Source organism: Ambystoma mexicanum, chromosome 10 (assembly GCF_040938575.1).
Source record: "Ambystoma mexicanum isolate Mex_15411 chromosome 10, UKY_AmexF1_1, whole genome shotgun sequence".
Lineage (NCBI taxonomy): Eukaryota > Metazoa > Chordata > Amphibia > Caudata > Ambystomatidae > Ambystoma > Ambystoma mexicanum.
The window spans coordinates 1,107,870,667-1,107,895,995 of NC_090932.1; the positions used below are offsets into that span (position 1 = coordinate 1,107,870,667).

General features: G+C 45.3%; 1 protein-coding gene across 1 annotated transcript in view; it reads right to left on the reverse strand.

The window, feature by feature from the left end:
• DDX56 (DEAD-box helicase 56) overlaps window positions 1-25,329 on the reverse strand; it is a 786,153-nt gene that overhangs the window by 226,427 nt on the left and 534,397 nt on the right. Inside the window, exon 10 of the mRNA XM_069618962.1 lies at window positions 15,183-15,259. Within this exon, the coding sequence (XP_069475063.1) occupies window positions 15,183-15,259 (77 nt within the window). The remainder of the gene's footprint in view (window positions 1-15,182; window positions 15,260-25,329) is intronic.

A 25,329-nucleotide genomic window follows, 5' to 3' on the forward strand; every position in this document is an offset into this window, starting at 1 on the left:
CTTCAGCGGGGGCAGTTGTTCCTGGCAGCGGGTGCAAGTCGGTGTTTCGTCCAGAGGAAGAGGAGGTCTCGCCGTGGAGGAAAGATTAAGGTCGTTGCACTGCCAGGGAAGAAACCAGCCGCAGAGTTCTTCGGTTAAAAGGTACTACCCTTCTCTTCGCGGTAGTGGTAAGCCGTGGTATTCCGGTTGCCGGGGTGCTTGGCACGGGCAAGGCGGCCACGAGATGCTCCAGGAAGGTGAAAAGAAGGCAAAACTGGTTATCCCCACCAGTCAAAGGAAGAAGACTCTAGGACTGGAGATCTCTGTCGTCGGGAAAAGTGGTGAGACGGTTCAGCAGGGCTCTACCGGTGGTGTCGTCGTTGCAGGTCGGCTCAGCTTCTCCCTCCTCAGATTCTTAGGTCCTGTGGCGACTTGTGAAGTTCCAGTCCCCAAAGCCCTGCTTTTAATGCAGCAAACCCCCATTCATTCAGCCTAGCTGTCAAGCATGCTAAGTGGTGGGCCAATCACACAAGAGTGCGACTTGAGTTGCCAAGGCAACTCAGTCCAGGGTGCCTAAACCCCCTCCCACACCCCCTGTGGTACCCAGACAGAGTGGACCCACTTTTGGAGGCTTCTGTGGAGAAGCCCGCCAAAAAGTGGAACAAAGGGCTCGACTTGGGTTGGAGTCACAGAAGAGAACAAACGCCATTTTTAGAATCGAGTTCTGTCAAAAAAATACCAATCACTGAATTAATATTAAATAAATGAACCGGCGGTATGTTCGAGGCTATAGGAATTAAATTAAGTTGGTAGCCTCGAACAATGGGAAAATCCCATAGAGATCTATTTGCGGTCGAATATAAAAAGTAGTATCCACTGCCACCAGCCAAAACTCCATCAGGGGGGGACGGAGACGTGCCCCCTCGAACAACAGACCCCGGGGCAATCGAATTGTCCCGATCAGTACGTCCACAATATGATGGTTTGTACTGGTTTCTGTTCATAATTTGGGACTGGTAAAGCAAATGGTGACTTTACATGCCCTGGGAGACAGTAGTCAATCCCAGGGTATGGAGTCTATGTTTGGGGGTCGCTACGACACCCCTGGGTTACAGCACAGAGGATGCTGTGTAACCCACATCAAAAACACATGAGACCCTATGGAGTAAAAGACCCCATAGCCCATAAAACACATGGAAAGACAAAGAAACACCTCAAATCATGTCTAAGAGTGGGAGTAAAAGAGTCTCACTCTTAGCAGGAGAAAAAAATTAAACCCCAAAAATCCAGCAAAGCTGCCGGGGGACTCACTAGGTTTGGGAAATTGGCCTTTACAGAGAATTCTCCCTAACACTCAGGCAGACAAAGGGCAGGGGAGTGACTACCCCCCCCCCCTACCTGCCTGCCCACATACACTGAAGCCTAGGCGGGGACACCGAAGAGTTCCTGCCAATGGCAACACACACACAGACCTCCCCCCTCCCAGAATGGTAGAAGAGCTGACAAAGAACAACCACGATAGAAATGGCGACCATAGTTATGGTATTGTTTATTTATATAGCACCTACACACAGGCAAGTGTTTCAAACGGCTCAAAGTGGGTGGGAACATAAGGAAAAAACTGTTGCTCAGAGCCCTTGAATTTCTGAGATGATAATAGTCTGCACAGGTAGAGTAAGTGCGTAAAAATACATTTAACAGTTTGAGAGATCGCTAATAGGCCTGACAGCGATTCTGCAATTTTAACAGTGCAATTTAGGGTGAAGATAAGGGAGAACAGACGATCTTCAGGCATGGTGAGTACGGATCGTGCAAGTGCTAAGCGGGTCACAGGGCGGGTGAGGATCAAGTGCACCTGGTCGGTTGAGACTGGGGTAAGTGCAGAGACAGCCACTCTCTTGGATTAGTTTCTCAAGTGCATTGAGTGTGGGTGGGATGTAGGGCCCTGGGGCAAGTGAAGAAAAGGACTGGCAGGGTGCCGGGGACCAGTGAGACTCTGCGGCCAGTCAGCATGCTGTAAGGATGAGGAGGGAGAGAGGAGGAAAAACAGAAGAGCTGAGTTAGCAGGGTAGAGGGAGAGCAAAGGAAGAGGAAAGTCTTGAGGAGTTTCTGGAATTTAAGGAGATCCAGCTCAAGACAGAGGGAGGCTATTCCAGAGGGAGGCACCTGCTGAGGTTAAGGATCTCCCTCCAAATCTCTGCTTGGAGAACCGGCTCGCTCGCGGTTGGAGGTAGATGAGCAGAGAGCTCATGAGGGACAGTATTTAGGTAGGTAGTGAACCCTGTTCACTGAACCCTGTTCTCGCAGTACGGTATAACACAGACTACTGTTCACATTGTGTAGTGCCTCATGGTCGCTTAGAGACCACTGTGACCACTTGAGTTGTGCCTTATGGTCGCCTAGAGACTACTGTGACATTGTGTAGTGCCTTATGGTCGCTTAGAGACTACTGTGACATTGTGTAGTGCCTTATGGTCGCTTAGAGACCACTGTAACATTGTGTAGTGCCTTATGGTCGCGTAGAGACCACTGTGACCACTTGTGTTGTGCCTTATGGTCGCTTAGAGACTACTGTGACATTGTGCAGTGCCTTATGGTCGCTTAGAGACTACTGTGACATTGTGTAGTGCCTTATGGTCGCTTAGAGTACACTGTGTATTAGTACTGGGTATCAGCACTGTGCACTAGCATTTCTCCGATTCTCTGCGCTAGTACCCTCACTGCAGCACCATTGTGTACTAACATTGAGCACTAGCTTCTCTCTGACGTTTTTGTGCGTCAGTTCCCTCTAAACTCAGACATGATAACCTGGACCTTCCTCATTATGTTCCCATTCTGCCTGGTCCCCCATGACACCCCTTGTACAGGGCCACACTTTCGCTTACACCCCAACGGCCTCAGCAGACTAGCCTGCCCCAGACATTATCCCATACCCTGCCCCACCCCCTTCCTACGCAACATCAACCCCTTCCAGCCTACCTCCTCCATTGACTCTCATCGCATAGCAGACACCCCCAGCCCCCAAGAAGCATCACAAACTACTCCCATCGGCCAACCCACTATCACGAACCTCACTACCAGCAGATCCTATCCCTGCTCAGGATTATCGAGATTCACCCGACTCAGATCCAGAACACACACACCCGCATCCTTCCCCAATCTAGGCAACAAACAAAACATAACCTTAACCAAATCTGCCCCTCACTGCACACGCCCTACACTTCCGACAGACCAGATATCACACGGCCTGATCGCACCCTCCCCCCGCACCCACACCAAAAAATCATGCATCACCACCGAAACCATTAAAGGTGCACTCATCAATGCGAGATCTGTAGTCGCCCATGCCTTAGACATTGCCGACATTATTACCGTCAATGATCTCGACTTCATAGCTATTACAGAGACCTGGCTCCACCCAGCATCTGGCCCCTCTCTATCACTTGCTATACCCAATGACTATACCATCTACCGTGCAGACAGACTAACAGCTAAAGGTGGTGGAGTAGCCGTTTTTGCAAAAAGTTCCATCAACATTAGACACATACAAAACCAATCACTGACATCAGCGGAATTACTCACCCTCAAACTATCCACAACGCACACAAGCACTATCACCATCCACCTCATTTACAGACCGCCAGGCCCCATACTATCCTTTAATGACGACATAGCCCTTCTACTCTCTAACAATATCAAACCTAACTCTCGACTACTCATCCTAGGAGACTTTAATCTAGGTCTCAATGATGAGAAAGATGACAAAGCTCACACTATCGCCAACACTATTTCAGAATTAGGACTCACCCACCATATCGCACAACCCACACACAACAAAGGCCGCATCCTTGACTGGATAGCTGACCTCAATTGCAACACTACCATCCTCTCCAACACTCCATGCGCCTGGACCGATCACCACCTTATTACCTTCACCATCAACAAAGGCACTCAAACACCAGTGCCCTCCTCCAATGCCCCACCCACACTCACAAGAAACAACAAAAATATCACACTAGAGAAACTCCTCCCGCTACTCCAACCCATCATCGACTTCTCACCCACCATGACCAACCCTACTGAATTAGTAGATTTATACAACACAACTATCCTTAAGGCCATAAACACCATAGCACCACTCAAGCTTCGGAAAGCCAAACCACGAGCACACCTCAATTCCTGTTCACCCCCAAACTAAAAACACTCCGCAAAGCCAAAAGACAAGCTGAATTAGCATGGAAACAGTCACCATCCACTATTAATAAGACATCCTACGCACTGGCATCGAACATCTATAAATCAGCTATCATCCAGTCTAAAAAAAACATGTACAATGAAAGAATCAGCAACGCCAAATCTAATACCAAAGAGCTCTTCAATATCCTGAGAGAACTCGAATCACCCTCCCCCATTCCAGACACTTGCAACAAAGACATCCACTGGTGCACGAACATCCAGGTAGCACTCCTAGGCAAAATTGCCACGCTACAAGCCAAAATCCTGACAAAGAAAGAAAGCCTCACCCTCTCCGATAACACCACCCCCTCTACACACACCCACACCACCCCCCAAAATGATGACAATAACCTCTTTGAGTTTTCCACCATAACCATTAAAGAGGTTGAAGAAATAATCTACTCTCTTAAACCGTCCAAATGCCAAGGCGACACTTGCCCAGCCCCTATCATTAAAGATGCAGCCAAACAACTTGCTCCCTTCATCGCCTCCCTCATCAACGCATATTTCACCTCCAACATAGTGCCCAACAACCTCAAGGACTCCTGGGTTCTTCCTTTACTTAAGAAGCCCACCCTTGACCCTAATGTCCCCACCAACTACAGACCCATAACGACTGTACCCTTCCTACTAAAAATCCTCGACAGAGCTGCCTATCTCCAGATACAGAACCACCTTGAGAAAAATAACTTACTAGGACTCAGACAATCAGGATTCCGCCCCAAACACGGCACTGAGACCGCCCTGATTGACCTTAAGACACAGATGGACAACATTAAAGACAATGGTAAACTAGCCCTCCTTCTCCTCCTTGACTTATCGGCCGCCTTCGACCTGGTCAACCACGACATCCTCTGCAAACATCTATCCTCAGCAGCCAAATTTTCAGATAACGCCAACGCATGGATCCATTCCTTCCTTAACAACAGATCCATGAGAGTCTTCGCACACACAGCCTCTGCCATCCCAGCCCCAGTCACTTGCGGTGTCCCCCAGGGCTCCTGCGTCTCCCCCACTCTATACAATGTATTCACGAAACCCCTCTTTGACATACTGGACCGCTTGGGTGTCATCTACACCAACTACGCAGATGACACCCAAATACTGATCCCTTTAACAGGCGACTACTCCACCGACCTCACTGCTGTCAACAACATTTATTCCATTATCCAAGAATGGATGGCCAAGCATGGCCTATGCCTTAATGACAAGACCGAGCTTCTTCTCCTAGGTTCCCAACCCAGACTTAATAAACTCGACAAACTCTATCAAGCATTCACTATAGACGGCAATAACATCATCGTCTCTAACAGCGTCAAAACCCTAGGAATCTACCTCGACTCCTCCCTCACACTGACAAGACAGATCAATTCCATCTCATCAGCCACTGCTTACACTTGTAAACTCATCAATGCCAGCAGACCTTACCTCTCACCATCCAACTGCATCACCTTAGCCAGAGCGCTAGTCCTTTCCAAAGTTGACTACTGCAATGCGCTATACTTGGGAACCAGTCAGAAAAACATCAACAAACTACAAGTCATACAAAACAACGCCTTGCGAGCAGCCCTGAACATACCCAAACATGAACACATCTCGGACGCCAGACGCACCTGCCATTGGCTATCCATACCACAAAGAATTGAATATAAAACCATCTCACTCACACACAAATGCCTAGCTAACCAAGCACCCAGATACCTATCCGACAACCTCAAGCACCACACCCCAGCGCGCCCTACCAGATCAGCTCAAACACACTGCTTAAATATCCCAAGATTTAAGCTCCAAAAAGCAGGTGGCTCCAGCTTCCCCGTGCTTGCCTCCAAACTTTGGAATTCACTTCCACTCGAGCTGAGATCAGAACCGTCCTTTCACAGATTTAGACACAACACCAAAACTTGGCTTCTATCCAAAGAAACTGCCTAGCCCTACCTCACTAGCATGCACCAAGACTGTAAATTTGTAAATATGTAATCGATTTGTACATTTCTGCTGCATTATTCTTGTTGTATTCATTATTCTTGTTGTATTCATCGCAAGCGCCTGGATGCCCTAGGGCCAGGCGGCGCTATATAAATAATAAACTAAACTAGTGTTGCAGGTAGGTAGGTCCCAGGCCCCAGAAAGCCTTATGAACAATGCAAAGGGGGTCTTGAATTTTATCCTTCCAGTCACGGGGAGCCAGTGAAGGGATTTCAGTGCTGGAGAGATGCGGTCCCAGGGCTTGAGGCCAAGGATAAGTCTTGCGGTTCTGTTCTGGATGAGTTGCAGAGGGCGCAGGGCAGAAGGGTGGTTGAGAAAGAGGCTGTTGCAATAGTCCAGCCAATAGTCCAGCCTGGAGATAACCATGGCTCTGGAGACAGTGAGCTTGTGGGAGAAAGTGAGAAAAAGTAGAGTACCTCTGAGGAGGTGAAGCTGATAGACTTTGTAGAGATGTCTGAAGTGTGAGAGGAGAAGGAGAGAGAGTTAAAGATGACCCCAATGGGTGTACCTATTGTGCACAACCGAGACTATGAAAATGCATTCTGCGGTAATAAATGTTGGTAGAACACGTCCACTGGCACCAGCCATAACTTAAAGGTTGTCTATGTGACTAAAAAGTCACAGGAGCAGAGAGAAGGGAGGCACTAGGTATCCCCCTTAGCACAACACATTGGGCGGTGTGTGCTAATCTCTCATAGTATAACGTTTTTAGGAAGGATACAAAGTATCCCTCTATCCTTAAATACGGTAGTTAGTACGTATAAAGAAAGAATCTCAAAGGAGAACCCTAAGGGTTCCGGTAACACTGCACATAAGGTGTGTTAAGACAGTTTTTCTAAAGTCCTACCAAGACTTCATAAAAACCATATCTGAGGCAGTACATAGGCTCCACTTAGTATAAGGCTGTACCACCTGAGAATGTAGGTAGCATGGACAGAGCAGCCAGGCTCCTCTTAGGAGGGAGGGCTGTAGTTTGGTACTAAGAAATTGTAGCATACATATGGTCCACAGAAACACTATGTATTGTAAAAATAAAGAGGTTATTTAAATAAAAAGTAGACCAAGATAATTCTTGGGCAAATAGATACTTTAAAATCATATAAACACAATCATAAAAACCAACTCAATACCTATGGTATACAAACCAAGGTATAACCTTATTTAGAGGAGCCACAAGCAAGTCAGGGTGGGTCAAACCTAAGGTTATACATTCAGGATAGTAATGACTTGCATTACTTACCGTAATAGCATTTCTGATGATTGTATCTGCTTAGATTCATATGCTGTGCATATAGTCCAACATCTAGTGGAAACCGCTGAGTATTGCATCTTGTCTTTTGAGGATCGAAAGGGGACCGCGGCATAGGCGTGTCTGTAACACTATCCCTAACGTGGCATGTAGTGTACCCAGAAATTATCATGTGTCGAACTCCCTTCGATTGTATTTTTTCTTCCCTGAGGGAGCCTTCTGACTATCGTGAGCGAGTACAGAAAGAGAGAAGTAGCAAGACAACTATGTTCCTTTCATGCGAGCAGGGAGGACGGGTGGGCACATGTGAACCTACTATTCTTGGGGAATAAGACCAGGTTAGATATACTTTTAGAATACAGTCAGTATTTCAAGGGTAGTTGACCCGGTCAGTCATGCATTGACACTCGGTTATGAAATCACTTAATAAACAACCCAGTTACAAGTATACAACTTTCAACAATTTGTTTTAGAACTCCGTACAGAGCTGGTAAAACAACTCATACTTTCTGGAGGGGTTTCAAGCTACACAATGGGAAGTATGAACACAACTATTTTAGAATTCACCAAGCAAATCAGGGAAAGCAAATCCCAATTACACTTTAAGAAAGACAATGTATTTCAAGCTAAGTAATTAGCCTATTGGTACATACCTATCTGCTACCTAATAGATAGTTATACCCTGTAAACGTTTAAGAAGTGTATAATACAGTTTCTAAAGTAAGTAAGAACTTCATGAAACTATTTTATAATACTTATTACTTTTCAGGAGGGGGTAAACACCATTCAAAGTTAGTAAAGCAACTGGTATACATTTTAGAGGGTCACAATGCAACTCAAAGGTAAGTATAAACCTAATGACACTAAGTTATTTCATAGAGATAAAGTTACCACACTAACTTCATTAGCAAGTATGTACGTTCACACTTGTTATACTTTCAAAGCAGAATCCTTTTCTTATCCAGTCCTTCCATAGTCTATTGCATGAGTTCTCAGAGGCAGAAGAGGGGGTCCCCCTGGTGGTGTAGGTACCAGCTGTAGGCAGGGTGATATAGGGTTCAGTTGCAGGAAAGACAAAGTTCCATAAGAGATCTTCTTAAACAAATAAGTATTCACTTTCAGAGTTAAAGTGTTACCCAAGCCCACACAGTACCTCAGGACAAAAGAGGAGATTCTGGATGGATGGCTTCAGGATGCAGCAGCACAGCACCCGGTACCCGGATTCAGCTCCAGTGGCTGACTTGTCAGCAACTTCCAGGTTTGGAGTATTTATCAGGAACTACAGCAGAACTTCTGCAAGCTCTCCCTGCATTTTACAGAAAGGTGCGGTCTGGCTGTCCAATCGGGACAGCCAGCACCTGACTGGGAGCTGGTTCCTTTCAGGCAAGGTGAAAGACAAAGGGCTGCAGGGTTGTAGACTCCTCCCTCGCTACCTGCCTTCTCAGACACTGAAGTCTAGGTGGGGAATACCAAAGATTCCAGCCAAAGACCAAACTTCCACTGAGGTTGTTGCACCTAGAATGGCAGGGGACGACCTCAGAAACAACAATGATACTTAAAAATGGCGAAACGAAGAAACTCACAATTCTAACAGACCAGTGGCTTTTCTGTGCATTACCAGGGCTGAATTAACAGCCTGCGAGTATAAGACTAAAAAGTCACCAAGGTAAAACCATTGCCACTAGCCATTCAAGTAAACTTGCAATTGTAACAAAAATGCTACAGGTAAGTAAGAAAGGGGATACATTGTGTACCCAGCACTCCAGAAAAAGTGGGGGTGTGCTGGCTCACTATATAAAATGTTAGGGGGATGAAAATCCTGCTTTTCTCCCTGGGAACAGTAGTTCACCCAAATACCCAAGCCCAACATTTATAGGAAACTATAACTCAACACACACTATGGAGGGACATAAAAAGGCCACCCATAAAAAAAGGAGAGTAAAAAAGACTAGGCGAGTGGTGAAAAATATTCCCACTCACCTAGGGATAAGGTAAAAATATTAACAAATTGTTCTGGGGTTGGCACAGGTCAGGAAGATTTATCATAAATATGAACATCTTGCCTAACAAGGCGCTGTGTGCTGTAAAGGTTAAACACAGATGCCTTAAAAGAGATACGGAGGAAAATAGACTCAATAGTAAAGCTAACACACAGAAAACAGAGTTCCATTATTCAGAGCAAATAAGAATGAATGAAGGGAAAAAGGCTCCCTTCATTCAGGATAGAAGTCCAGCAAAATGTGATGGGGGTCACACTCTATATTCAAAAGGCCTTTGATTCTGTTTCACTGCAATTTATGTATGCCTAATTTTGTGTTGGCGGTGCAGCTACTGTACACGTCTCCGTTTGCTAGAGTTAGCTTGAATGGAATACTCTCAGCCCAACTACCCATCGCCAAGGGTACGCACCAGGGATTCTCTCTATTCCCCCGTTATTTGCCGTACCCATAGAACCCTTGGTAGATCTCATAAGATATAAACACAAACACAGAGGCATTCAGATGAACGGTGAACCAGAAATTAACTCCCTCTATGCAGACAATGCCATATTGTATGTGAGGCACATTCGGGTCCACCTGGCCTTGATAATGCGTGATGTCCTCGCGTTCGGGGGAATTGTCAGGTTTGAGTAAACTGCACCAAGTCAGAGATTTTCCCCCTAACTGAGGCTGTGACCAAACTGCATGACATGCTCAGCTTTTCCTGGGCCCCAACAGATATAAGATACCTCGGGATTGTGGTGGTAATTGCGCCCTTCTCTGCACTAGGCTAGGCCAATAGTGAGGCAGTCTGTCGCTACTGCAGGTACAATAATGGTTGACCCAACCACTAAACTGGATACGTGTAACTGGTAGCGCCAGAATCAAATAAACAAAGTCTTGCAATTTAACATACAGTGTCTTTATTGGAAGTATGCCCCTTTATGACACGTGTTTCGAGCTATCTTCTTTCTTTATCAAACATAGGCATAAAGTAAACTGCTATCCCTAGAAAGAAAACACACATTGGTTTCATAAGGCATATCATTATCATCATGACCATATGTTGTACAAAACAAAAAGTCCTCCCCACCCCCACAAAAAAATAACACAAAGTGCATTATGTTACGCATTCGCACGACCAACCCAATGCTATTCCTTACATTAAAAAATTACTGACGGCGGCCGCGTCTAGACCGAGAGGCGGCACTCCAACAGGCTTAGGACCCTATCAGTACACATGGGGGGCACTACATTTTGCTGATAAGAGATGCTGGCTTCATCTAGGTGTACCTAGTTTTTTTTTGTCTCTCCCTATTCTCCCTTTCCCCTTTGTTGTTCTTCTGTTTGTCATGGTAACCTAATGCACTGTGTTTTTTTTCTGGGGGGGTTGGGAGGCAGAGGGGGACTTTTTGTTTTCTACAATATATGGTGATGATGATGAAATGTCTTATGAAACCAATATATGTGTAACTTCTTGCTTGGGATAGCAGTTTACTTTATGCCCATGTTTGATAAAGAGCAAAGATAGCTCGAAACAAGTGTCACAAAGGGGCATACTTCACACATGGCGGGCCTTGCGCCGAGGCTTCGGGCGTGGACAGAACTACTGTTGTTTATTCCGGGTAAAATAGCCCTGATCAAGATGATGGCTCTCCCCACAATTCTCTACTTTTTTTCTGAATATACCACTGTGGCCTAGGGGAGACGTTAAGGAGCTAGAAATCAGTATCAATACATTTTTATGGCACTCGGGAGCGGTGAGTCTGAAGTGGGATACTCTGGCCTTATCCTATGCACAAGGGGGTTTTGTAGCTGTTAGGCAGAAACCTGTGCAGTTCCGTCAAGAAGAGTTAGGCAGTATGTAAAGTATACACAATAGGCACTCAGACACAATAGCACAATCAAACAATGACCAGAGCTTTGGTATCAAGGTATATTATTATTTATTTAAAAACACACTTATTGAAACACTCCAGCACTATTATTGTAAATCACTCTAAACACAGTTACTATTATTATATATACATCCCTTATTCCTTATCAGACAAGTCTTAGTTAACACCACTTATTTCCAGACAGAGGTGAGCGCTTAACTATAGATGGCACTCCAATAAGTTAACGAAAAAGGGAGGGGAAAAAGGCAGAATGTAGGAAAATACACCACACTAATACTTAGGAACTCCTAAGCAAGGCAGCAAAGTCAAAAGTTACTTGTGAGCCAAAGTCCATAGGCCGGGCCCACTCTTGGAGAGAGCAGGGCACAAATGCACCCACGATCACACAATGACAACAGGCTTAAAAAGTCTTGCAGGGAGTTCAGAAAGGTTTTAGTTCGGCTCAGAAGTTTAGCCAGGGTGTCCCAGGCTTACCCAGGGTCGAAAGCCGGGGGCTAAATCTACCCCGTACAGTGGTTGCAAGGGAAGCCAGGTAGAACACGGTACCTTATTTGGAAAGGATCCTCCAGCGGGGGCAGTTGTTCCTGGCAGCGGGTGCAAGTCGCAGCGTCGTCCAGAGGAAGAGAAGATCTCGACGTGGAGGAAAGATGAAGGTCGTTGCAATGCCAGGGAAGAAACCAGCCGCTGAGTTTTCCGGTTAAAGGTACTACCCTTTGATTTGCGGTAGTGGTAAAACGTGGTATCCCGGTTGCCGGGGTGCTTGGCACAGGCAAGGCGGCCACGAGATGCTCCAGGAAGCGAAAAAGGAAGCAGACTGGTTATCCCACCAGTCGAAGGAAGAAGACTCTCCGGGCTGGAGATCTCCTCTGTCGTTGGGAAAAGTGGTGAGACAGTTCAGCAGGGCTCCACCGGTGGTGTCATCGTAGCAGGTCGGCTCAGCTTCTCCCTCGTCGGATTCTTAGGTCCTGTGGCGACTTCTAAAGTTCCAGTCCCCAAAGCCCTGCTTTTATGCAGAAAACCCCCATTCACTCAGCCTAGCTGTCACTCAAACATGGTAAGTGGTGAGCCGGCCCGCTCACCATTTGGGCCAATCAGGATGGAGTGCGACTTCAGTTGCCTAGGCAACTCAGTCCAGGGTGCCTAAATCCCCCTCCTAAGTACCCCAGACAGAGTGGCACCACTTTGGAGGGCTTCTGTGGAGAAGCCCGCCAACAAAGTGGAACAAAGGGCTCAACTTGGGTTGGAGTCACAGAAGCGAACACAAACGCCATTTTAGAACCGAGTTCTAGCAAAAAATACCAACCGGAGAATTAATATAAAATAAATAAACCGGAGGTATATTCGAGGCTATAGGAATTAAATAATTAAAGTTGGTAGCCTCGAACAATGGGAAATCCCATAGAGATATATTTGCGGTCGAATATAAAAAGTAGTATCCACTGCCACCAGCCAAAACGCGATCAGGGGGGACGGAGACGTGCCCCCTCGACTAACAGACTCTGGGGCAATCGAATTGCCCCGGCCAGTACGTCCACAATATGATGGTTTGTCTGGTTCTGTTCAGAATTTGAGAATAGTAAAGTCAATGGTGACTTTACATGCCCTGGGAGACAGTAGTCAGTCCCAGGGTATGGAGTCTATATTGTGGGGTCACTATGGCACCCCTGTGTTACTGCACTGAGGGTGCTGTGTAACACACATCACAAGAACACATGAAGCCATATGGAGTAAAAGACCCTATAGCGCCCATTAAACACATCTAGCGTCAAAGAAACACACTCAAATCATGCCCAAAGAGTGAGGGTAAAAGAGTCTCACTCTTGGCAGGAGAAATAAATAAACCCCAAAAATCCAGCAAAGCTGCTGGGGGACTCACTAGGTTAGGAAATTCAGCCTAAACAGAGAATTCTCCCTAACACTAGCCCCCGATTTTCATCTGTACTGGTTAACAGCGCAGTTTGCAGTGTACTGGTTTGTGCATGATGCACCCCATCCCCATTTTGAGCTTGAGAAGTAGTCGGCGTGGGATCGAGATATTAGGTATTTGGTGCTTCCTCCCTGGTTTGCTGACCCATGCCCATTTGGCCTGGCGAGCATGACTGCCCTGGCAGAAATTTTGGAATCTCCAAGGGGTGGCCCATCCCTACCACTGTGATTTTCTCTTATGGAATTGTGTGCCATCCCTCCCCAGGGTTGATGCTGCTACAGCAAGGCGATGACACAGAGTGGTTTTAGCAGGCTGGATAACCTGTATCAGAATGGGACCTTTATGGCTGCAGACAATATTTGTTATTGTACAACATTTATCCACTCAGTGGCTGCGGTATATTGGTCAGCGTAGGGCTTTTAAAGTACTGTGGGCGGAATTTCCTGTTGAGCCAGACAACTACCCCATTTTAGGATATGTTCTGACTGCGCATGGCACCCGAGGCTTTGTTTCCAAACTTTATAGCATGGTGCGGGCCCGGGCCCCTTAACTGCACTCGGGTCCAAATGGGAGAGAGGCATGGATTTTGAAATCAGAGAAGAGACCTGGGGGGGGAGAAACACACACACACTGGCTGCTGCCCCAGATGCAGGGATAATAAGGCTGGCTATTTTCTTATGGTGTGGAGTTGCCCTATGTTGGGTGTATACTGGGAGGAGGTCTGATCTGGTTGGCAGCATATTTGAGGTCACTCCCAAGCGCTGCTTGTTCCATGTGTTTGACGATTTAACACGGCCCAAGCATAAACTGGCCAGTGCATGTCTACTACTGGCAATGAGATGCCTGCTGCTACACTGGCTAAAGCCCACAGTTCTGTCATCCCAGCAGTGGCTGCAGGCTGTCACCTGGGTCAATGACACTGAGGACCAAAGGACATCCCTGCAATCAGTGACCAGTCGCTCGAGCGACAAATGGCAGCCCTTCCGCTCCTTACTAGTGCGGGCGCAGGAGGTCCTCTAGGCAACATGATCTACTAACTGGTGTCCACTCTCCTTCCACGCTGATTTTAACCCTTTAAGGCCTTCACCCAGTTACATCTACATCCTCTCGGTTTTGCTTTCGATTGTTTCGGTGACCTGGTTGATTTTTTTTAAAAGAAATCCTCCACTGCTGTAATATACCTAGTTATGCTGATTCAGACTTATTATGCTGTGTACAATGGTTATGTTATGCTACAAAGTGCTTTAATAAAAAAATAATTTAAAGACGAATGGAGAGCTTGCATGTCTTATTCCTATGACCACTCTGTGTAAATTAAGAGTTTGTGAGTTAAGCAATTCTAAACATAAATTACCCTAGATCAATTAGAGAAGAATTGGTACTTTGCAAATCTGTTAATCAAGAAAGAATTATCTTTGCTGTGGACAACACCCTGAAAAGAGAATGGATATTACATGCCAGATGTCTGAACATTGTAAGTTGCGCTTAAAAGTAAAATCCTGGTGTGCAATGATTTCTCTTGGTAATGTAGATGAAGGATGGTTATTTCTAATCATCTTTTGTTCTTAGATTATTATAGATATCATGCTTATTTTGTGTTTGATATTTTTGCATTATGATGATGTGTGGTTTTAATGTGTTTTTGTTTGATGAGATAGTTCTTCGAAATAAACGTAAGAAATTGAATGGAAAGTGACTTACTGTCATTAGTTACTAAAGGGGAGATGGCAATATGAAGGTTAAAATTGATAAAGAATACACATTTAAGGGACCCAGCAGCACATTTTCCATCTTTTTCACAAAATGGTGCTAGTCCAGTAGAAGAGCTGTCCAAGTGGAAACTAAACTTGGCCCAGTTTACTAGTACAATTTTTCTTGTTCTAGCTGGAGTTCAACAACATGCTGTTCAACATTTAGACCGAACTTACCCGGCATCGGTAGCGGAAGCCCTCGATCTCCTCCATGCGGAATTTGTACGGCCGCAGGACAGAAGCCTCTGTGCTTTCTGGGATGAAAAGTAAAATGCTCAATCAATATGAAAATGATAGAGAAAAAAACTGCCATTCAACATACTCACTCAACTATAAGAAGGGCCAATCAGGAGGTTTCTTGAACTAGCTGGGACATTGGAAATACCAGTCAAGCACATTGCTGAAATGTGGCTACCCACTCCACTCTGCTTGCACTTCTCATCCTAACTCTCCCCCAAATCACCCCTCCGCCCCACTCCACCACCACCACCACCACCCCCCATCCTACTACCAAGGTTTCATACTGGTACATTACTCCGGGAGCATAAAGTTGACCTGTAGCACCATTCTAGGAAGCAGGTGGCCCGTAGCAACACATTGGAAACCAAATCCAGCCAGTGACAGCAACCCAAGGGACAACCCTAAAACTAATATCACTGCAGGAAAGGACAGTAACATTTAAACCAGAAAATATAACCCCAAAATGGGAAAAGCACCAAGAACTTTACAGGCAAATGGAACATCAGTCTGACATCTGCCTAACAATCCAGAAATCAGATGTTAGACTGGGCAATCACTCTAGAAGTAGAACATTAACCTGTTACATCACTACTTTAGGAACTCCGCCAGGCTGCATGTTAGCAAAGATTTCCTTGTTGCAACTTTCTCTCCATACACCCTTTCTTTTTGCTTGTTTTTTTTTATTTGTTTTTGGTTCAAATACACAATGTAGAACCTTTACAAAAAAAAGAATCCAATATACAGTTTTATCATTACCAAGTAAAGAAAGAAAGTTATTAAAATTTTTTGCTCGTTTTGAAACCCGTCCTGACTTGTAGACAAGTAAAGCCTTCAGCTTTACTTCCCTTGCCCGTTTTGCTTATTCTTATGAAGAAACTGACTAGATCCCAGAGACCATCAGTACTGAGAGACCGTGTCGCTCTTTATGAATTCTTGTATTGTTAAAACTGTACAACTCACCTTACAGTGAAGTGCAGTAAGGATACTTTGTATCCTTATGTTTTTATAAAATGGCTTGATAGTTGTACCGTTTTGTGTTATTTTACATGTGCACTTTTGCATTTTCTGCAAATGGCTGTTTATGGTGGCTAGCAGCCTAAACTGGCTGTGCCACAAGGTTTTTCATTTGTTTTTTGGCCATATTGTTCTTTGGTCTTCTTGCCTTCTTAGGTCAGGAAATGTATTATATGGATATTCCTTTCCCGGGGAAAGCTGCTGCATTCGAAGGTTAGGGGGCATTGTGTGTGAGCCAGAGAAGAGGGCTGGACTGCCTAGAACCAATGCACATCTCTAGAGCCAGAAAGTCTGATGCTGGGCAGATGTGGTGACCATAGCTATCTACTCTAAACTCCGACCTGACCTTTGTTGGTGGAACCTGGGTTAAGGATCTTTCCCTAGGGCTATCCGAGTGTATTGGATTGAACGGAGTAGTCACCTGAACTTTACTTGAACTTTTATCTAACTTTTGCTAACTATTTAATAATCATAACCATTGCAAATCTATATAAACTTACCTGAAGTAGTATATGCTTTGGAAAGCGGCACACAGCCCCAAACCATCTGAACTTTAGGGCTAACACAAAATGTCTTCCCTCAATCTTATAAAGGGTTCTGTTTCTTCTATGCATCAGACTACTCATCTGTGTTGCACTGGTAATTGATTCATATGCAATTATGTTTCTCCTAAGGGTAGATTTAAACGACGTACATTACTTATCGTAATCGTATTTCTGATGTTTGTATCTGCTTAGATTCACATACTTTGCATAGACCAACATCTAGTGGTAGGTGCAGAGTTTTGCATGGTTTTCTAAGTTCGAAAAGGGACGTTGATTGGGCATGTTTGTAATACTATCCCTAGTGTGAAGTGCACTGTACCCAGGGGCCTTCACGTGTCGAGGTCCCTCAGATGTTTTGGTTTCTGATGTGAGGGAGATTGAAGTGTTTGCGTGAGTACAGAAAAGTAAAGAAAGGTGCAAGATGTCTTATTGTAAATCTTTATTCAGCATGAGCCTTTTAGGTACATCAAACATGATACAGATAAATGCACTTATAGTAATTAATAAAACCATAAAACCCCATTACAAATGATTGAATAAAAACAGTCAAAATTCACTTCAGTCGCATACAAATATCTATTCCAGTTAATAAAATCACAAACTCCCAGTACAATTAACCAAAAATATCCCCAGGCGAGAACATTCAAAAATCTCTATCTCGTTACTTAATAGTGCTTGCAGATACAAATGTTAGGGATTAAACATGTATCTTAGAGCAATTTAAGTCCCACTCTGATGCAATACATTTGTTCTCTTCAACCACGCCCTGTGGATGCACTTAGAAACAAAATAAACCACATTCAAGTCCATGGTCATTTTACATAACTGCAAGGCGTCCCAGATTGTGGCAATATGAAATAGCTGATTAGATGTCTATGTACATTCAACTCCAAGAGGGGAGGAAGGGTGGGTGCATAAGATTACAGTAAGTAATGCATTGCTTCCAGGGCTTGAGGATCTGTGTAGAATCACATGCTTTGCATAGACTAGCGAGCAGTACCAGGAGATGATGATGGTGGTGGGTTGTTTGAAGGTACAGCAGCAAAAAGATGTTTTGGCACTGCTTGAACCACCTCTGAATCACCCCTTGAATGTCTATCCATGCGGTAATGCAGTGTGAAGGTGTGAAGGTGTGAATTCAACTCCAGTGTCTGCCTTGCAAATTGCATCTAAAGGTACATTTGCAATGAACGCTAGAGTTGCTGCTGTGCCTTGAATAGAGTGTGCTCTGGGCGTGAAAGGTAATATTTTCTTTGAAAGAGAGCAATATATTTATATGCATTTCACAATCCATTTTGAAAGAGCAGACTTGGAGACATGATCCCTTTCTCTTCCTTTGGCTATGGAAAGTAATAATTGATCTGTTTTGCTTAGTAGCTTAGTCTTGTTTAGGTAGTACATCACAAATCTTCTAACATCTAATATATGAAGGCTTTTCTCTACTGAATGTGTTGGGTTTTGAAAGAAAGTTTGAATCTCTGTAGAGGGACAAGGAACTAAGATAAATTTAAGTGAGAAGTGTGGATGTGTGCATAATACCACTTTGTCCTTATGAATGACATGGCTGTTGAACTGAGAGATTGCAGTTTACTTACCCCCCCTGATTGATGTAATAGCCACCAGAAATGCAGTCTTGTAAGTGAGGTGCTCAAGACTGGTTTTATGCATTCTCAAAAGTGGGGTCCATAAGTTTGAAAAGGACAACATTCAAATCACATCTGGGAGTCCGAATAGAAATTGGAGGATGCAATATTTTGACCCCTTCCATGAAGGCTTTAATGACAAGGATCTTCGACCATGATAGTTTATTTTGAGTGGTGGTTTATGCACCGATAACCAGTGATAATATTGCGATAAAAAATAAAGAAGCATAAAACAGTGATGAATATTTAACAAAATACATAAATATCTTAAAATCATTTCAACAAGGTAATGTAATCATATATAATACTAAAGCATAACATGTCCTATACAGCTCTTAGACTAATGTATTTATTATTTAAATGTGCTGTAGTTCACTTTTTTCAACACTGGGTGCTGCTGTTGACGTTCAATCTAATGTAGTTCCCTTTTTGTCCACTAGAGACATGCTCATTACTTTTTTGTTTCCGGTTACCCACGCCCGCCATTTGCATTCTTCAATGTTTCCAGCGATGGCTCCAGGTGAAGCCGTTCCAGCGTTCATCATGGCCTTGGATTTCTTTTTCTTTACCCGTTTTTTTTCACTTTTTCCAATGGATCTTTTCCTGGATTCTTGACCTTTTTCGAATACTTTTTCGCTAATCCATTTTTTGATTATTCTATTAATTTCTGGATTACTTTTTGGAACTTCATTTTTTGCATTTTCGGATTTTTTTTCTTGTTTGCTCCATTTTTGGATTTTTTTTATCTGGACACTGTTTGGATTGCTGGATTATTTTTGGGAACTTCACATTTTGAGATGGATTTTGTAAAGCAAGATTGTATGCAGTACCCTATTGTGCACTGCAATAACCTTGACCTCTTGGTAATAGGGACCCAACCTTTGGTATAAGTCTGAACTACACAGGTTAGTAGTGTGGTCGAGCAGCCAGGCTCATCTCAAGAGGGGTCAATGTGAGCAGTAATGTTGTGACAGAGTTTCCCAGTACAGTTATCGAAATAAACACTTACACTCAAGGTTTCTTGATAAAACAATTATTAATTTATTTCACAGTCAATTATATAAGCCTTCTTTAGAAAGGGAGCAAAACATGTAACACTTAAATATACTTCAAAACACACTTTGTTTCTCTAAATCAGATGATACCCATTGGGGATGGCATACAGACACTTCCTACAGCCTCAGTTGACTTATAGTTAGGACACTGTGGACATTGATTTATCACTGGCACATTTAGAGCAATACTGGATTTGGTGCAAAAGATAGAATAGAGAAATAAAACAAAGGCTAACAATTCAGAAACGGGTAGGCACTTTCTTTTTAAACCTTCCAATTCAGAGTAAATTAACAATTTCCTGGGGAAAGAGGAAGCACAGAGTCATAAGTAAGAAGAGTCACTCAGGGAGCCAGGACAGCCAATGTTAATTGCACAATGTCAAGGGGAGCTGAAGATCTTCTTTGCAGGTAGGTAAAAAGTCTTACACAAAACACTTGAAGAGCCACAAGCTGGGAGGCTTGTGAGGGGCAAAGCTTTAGCAACTCTGCAAGGTAACCCAGGCAGGTCCCAACTGAGAGCAAGAAGACTACACAAGAGGCAAGTTCTCTTAGACTTTACAGTACCTCTGGTTAGAAGTAATGGTTCCAGCTGGCTTCTGTTCCTGTACAGCTCTGCAGATCCGGTTGTTCCTGAGCCTCAGTCGTGGGGACAAGAGGGGACGTCTGGGGGCTCCTGCTCTGCAATGGGACAGTCAGCGGCAGCAATGGGCAAACTTCAATTCAGCTGTCCTTCAGTGTTTCAGTTCCTCGTGTCTGACAGCAAATAGCAACACAGCGGTTCTCAGATACCACTTCAGACTTTCCTTGCTTCTGTGATCCAGCACTCTGTTGTGATGGCTCAGGCTTGGGCAGTCCTGCAACAGGGAATTCCGGGAGGGGGGGGGGGATCTTCCTAGCACTCAGGTCCAACTTAAAAGCAACGCACGCAATCTGGTGTTCCTATCCCTGGCTATTCGGTTCCAGCAGCAACAGCCGTGGAAATGCAACCAGCTTCGAGAGGATGTCCATACGGGCTTATTTTGGAGTTGATTGATCCCACCAACTCAGAGGAAGAAGTCGTCCAGCAGGGCTTCACCGGGCAAACCAACGGTCCAGGAGTTGCAGCAGTTGGCTCTTACAAGTTCTTCATATTCCGTCGTCCAGTGGTCGACTGTCTTCCAAGCCAAAAAGCCTTGCCTTCTATGCAGGTTTCTCCCATTCATTCCAGCCTAGCTGTCAATCACACAGCAGGGTGGTTGTCCTTGCCGGACAGCCAGCCAATCACATTTGGGTGCATTCCTGTAACCAAGGGGATTAAGCACAGGGAGTTTCGGGCACCTCTCTCACTTCCTGCCAGACATACTGGAGCCAGAGGCGGGCTTCACTCGTGAATCCCACCAAAGGCAAACTTAACAAAGGGACCAAACCTGGTTTGGAGCGCAGAGTAAATCCCAAGAAGGCCCTTCCTGACAAGAAATGGCGAGAAAATAAGACGAGGGCCCTTTTGACGAAATGGGCACCCATGGGTGCCTTACCGTGGCTGCGAACACAGCCCGCGGTAAAAACACACAATGGTTGTTAAAAGTAAACCACTGTCACCAGCCATTCATCGAAGAAAGGGTAACACAAATGTTACATGAGAAACTAGAGAAAGAGGATACCAAGTAACCCCTCCAGAACCCCACTGCAAGATAGTGTTTGCTGGGTCTAGAAAGTTACAAAATGTAAGTAAAGTCAATTGCGCTTCACTGCTCTTGGAAACAGTAGTTCATCCAAGAGAAGGTATTTAAACCTTTGGGAAATCTAAGACTTCCCTATGCAACTGAACTGAAGGTGCTGTGTGACAATGCAAAGATGATGCCTATGGAGTTTGTCAGACTACACAGTTAAAAGAAACACAGAATAAATCACAATAAAAATGCAGGAAAGATAAAAAGTCTTAAAGTCCAGCAAAAGAGCTGGGGGTCTCTATGGTCGAAAGGAATTAGCACATTTCTGAGAATTCTCCGTAACAGATTTTTTTCTTGGAATCTTTGGATTTTGGAATGCTTTTGCTGGATACTGTGTTTGGATCACTGGATTACTTGTAGGAACTTGCATTTTGCAAATTTTTGTATTTTATTTTGCTGAAATCTTTGGTTTTTGGAATGCTTCCACTGGATACTGTGTTAGGATCATTGGATTACTTTTGGGAACTTGGATTACATTCCACCAGTTTGGAAGTCCATTTATTCAGGATTTTGGAAACATTTTACAGTATATGGGTTATGGATTGGTGTATTTTTTCTTGAAAATTGTAAAGAACAACAAGTTACTTCTTACCTGGTAACGCTCTTTCGACGGGATGTTCTTCCGACGTATTCCTCATCTTTAATACGTTTCCAGCTTGCTGGCCTCAGAACTTTTTTCTGTAGAGGGCGCTGCGCGTCGACGTCCGCCGAGTCGATGTCCTTCGACGGCCACCGTATCGGCGCCGACATCACTATGCCCATAAATAGCCACGCGCTACGTCCGTTGCTCAGTTCCGTTTTGTAGCATAAGAAAAGTCATGCCTGAATTGGTTAGTGACCTTGAAGGAGCGTAAGCTGCAACCACAAGGAATACGTCGGAGGAACATCCCGTCGAAAGAACATTACCAGGTAAGCAGTAACTTGTTCTTCGAAGGGATTGTGTCCTCCAACGTATTCCTTATCTTTGATAGACTCCCATAGCAGTGGCATGTAATTGGAGGCGGGAGTGAGTATTATGTATCCCTCTAGGGATGGACCGAATGTAATACCGCCTTGCCAAATCTGGTCTCTTGAGCAGTGGAGGAATCCAGATTGTAAAATTTTGTGAATGTATGTGCGGACGACCATGTGGCAGCCGCACATATGTCCCGGACCGGTACCCCTCTTTGGAGAGCCGAAGAGGCTGCGATACCCCTGGTTGAATGAGCCCTGAGATTTTGGGGTGGCTCTTTCCCTGCTAGTCTATAACATTCCAGGATGGTCAAAATAATCCACCTGGAGATGGCTTGTTTTGTTATGGGTAGTCCCAACTTGTGACCTGAGTATCCTACAAACAGTTGATCTGCTTGCCTGATCCTAGCCATTCTGCTGATGTAAAAGCAGAGAGCTCGCCCTGGGTCCAGCCTATGGAGCCTTTCCTCCTCTTTCCCCGGATGGGGAGGAGGGTAGAACGAAGGCAAGGTAATTTTCTGAATAATATGAAATTCAGAAACCACCTTTGGGAGGAAATTAGGCTTCACCTGTAGGACAACCTTGTCCTTGTGGAAGATTGTATGTGGGGGTTTACAGGAGAGAGCTTGTAGTTCGCTCACCCTCCTAGCAGATGTTAGTGCTACCAATAGGACAGTTTTAAGCGTGAGAAATCTCAGCGCGCAAGAGTGAAGTGGTTCGAATGGAGTGCCCATTAAGAAGTTTAAGACTAAATTTAAGTCCCATAAGGGAACCTGGAATGGTTTTGGAGGGTAAACATTAGTTAGTCCCTTGAGAAATTGTACCACTAGAGGAATTCTGAAATACGATGGTTCCTCCGCAGTGCGCTTGAAGATAGAAAGCGCTGCAAGATAACCTTTTACAGTGCCCACTTGAAGGCCTGAGTTTGCCAAGTAGAGCAGAAACGATAACACCATTGGTGTACCACATGAAAAAGGGTTGATATTCTCTTCCCTACACCAGCTGAAAAATTTGTTCCAACGGCAGCGGTATAAAGACTTTCTTGCGGTCTTCTGGCCGAAGGCAACACCTCCATGATGTCATCAGGGAGATCCCAATCCTTGTACCTCAACCTTTCAGAAGCCAAGCGTGAAGATTGAGGGTTCTGGTGTCTGGATGGAGAACCTGACCTCCCTTCTGTGAGAGAAGATTCTCTTTGAGTGGAAGACGGACTGGAGGACAGATGGACAAATCTAGAAGGTCCAAGTACCACGCTCTCCTGGCCCAATCCGGGGCAATTAGGATCATGGTTTTCCGGAATCTTCTCAACCTCCTGATCATTTGAGGAATAACAGGGACTGGTGGAAACGCGTAAAGGAGTGGAAACTCCCAGTCCACTACGAACGCATCTCCTAGAGCTCCTCTCGGGGGAAATTCCCTTGAACAGAACAGATCGCACTTTCTGTTGGTGCTTGTGGCGAACAGATCCACCTGAGGGGTTCCCCAAAGGGCGAAGATCTCTTGAAGGACTTCCTGAGCTAGCTCGCACTCGTGGGAGACTGTGCTCTGCCTGCTCAGAGCGTCCGCTGTAAAGTTCTTCTCTCCGGCTAGGTGGACTGCCGATAGAGAGATTCCTTCTTGGATTGCCCAAAACCAGAGCTGCATCGCCTCTCTGCACAGTGGCAGTGATCCTACACCTCCTCTTTTGTCGAGGTAGTGCATGGCCACCGTGTTGTCCGTCATTATCAGGACATTTCTCCCCTGTACCGATGGCAGGAAAGCTTTCGGTGCTAGTCTGATCGCTCTCAGCTCGAATAGGTTGATGTGTAGTCTGGACTCCGATGGAGACCAATGACCGCTGATGGTCAAGTCGTTGGCATGGGCTCCCCACCCCGTGAGTGAGGCGTCTGACTACGGTTATCTCCGGCCATGGTTGCCAAAACAGTTCTCCTTTCAAGATGTTCTCTGGATAGGCCCACCATTGAAGGACGCGGGCTACCTTGTCCGGAATCCGGAGGAGATCTGTCATTCTCCATGAGAATTGCGACCGACTTCTCAGTGCCCACTGAAGAGATCTCATTCTCAGGCGAGCCTCTGGCACAAGGAAGATGCAGGATGCCATGAGGCCTAGCAACCTCAAAAAGTCGAAGGCTTGGAGACGTTGGGCATTTTGAAACTTGGTGACCATCTGTAGAATATCTTGAGCCCTCACCTCTGGTGGCGAGGCTTTTCCCAGGGAAGTGTCCAGGACCGCTCCAATGAACTGGAGTCTCTGTGATGGTATCATCTGTGACTTCTTTAAATTGAGGGAGAAGCCCAGTCTGTGAAGGAAGTGGCAGACATAATCTAGCTGGGCCTGGGCCTGTTCCGAAGATAAAGCCCTGATCAGCCAATCGTCCAGGTAGTGGTAGACGTGGATCCCTTCCCTGACATCAGCTTGAAGACCTTCGGGGCGGAGGTCAGCCCAAATGGCAGAACTCGAAAATGATAATGAGAGTCGCCAATTGCAAACCTCAGGTATTTCCTGTGATTGAGATGGATTGGCACATGGAAATAAGCATCCTGAAGGTCCACAGATACCAGCCAGTCCTGGAGCTGGAGGGCCTGAAGGATCTGAGAGAGAGTTACCATCTTGAACTTGTCATTCCTGAGGAACTTGTTCAATTCTTGTAAATCCAGGATGGGTCTCAGTCCTCAGTCTTTCTTTGGTATGAGAAAGTAGGGGGGGGGGGGGGGGGGGGGGGGGGAGTACTAGCCCTTGTTCCTGTCCGCTACAGGTACCGGTTCTATGGCACCTTTCTCTAGCAGGTCTATAATTTCCTGCAAGAGGAGCGGATCTGGAACTTTTAGAGAGCTGTTCCCCAGTGGATGACTCTGAGGGATGTGTAGAAAGGGTAGGCAGTAACCTTGGGCAACTGTCTCCAATGCCCAAGCATCTGATGTTATAGCCTGCCATTCCGTCAGATGGTGAGTTAACCTGCCCCCCACAGGTGTATTGTGTGGGAAGGCCTCAAGAGTGGTTTTGGGGTGGCTGATGCAGATGCCGAGGGTAAAGAGGCACCTGCTGCTGCTGCGGTCTTAGTACTTTGTCCGTCCACCTCGGGTGGATCTCCTTTGGCCTCTTTGAGCCGGCTGTCTTCTGCCTTTCCCGAATGCGGAATAATAGCGAAAGGACTTTCCTCTCCCAG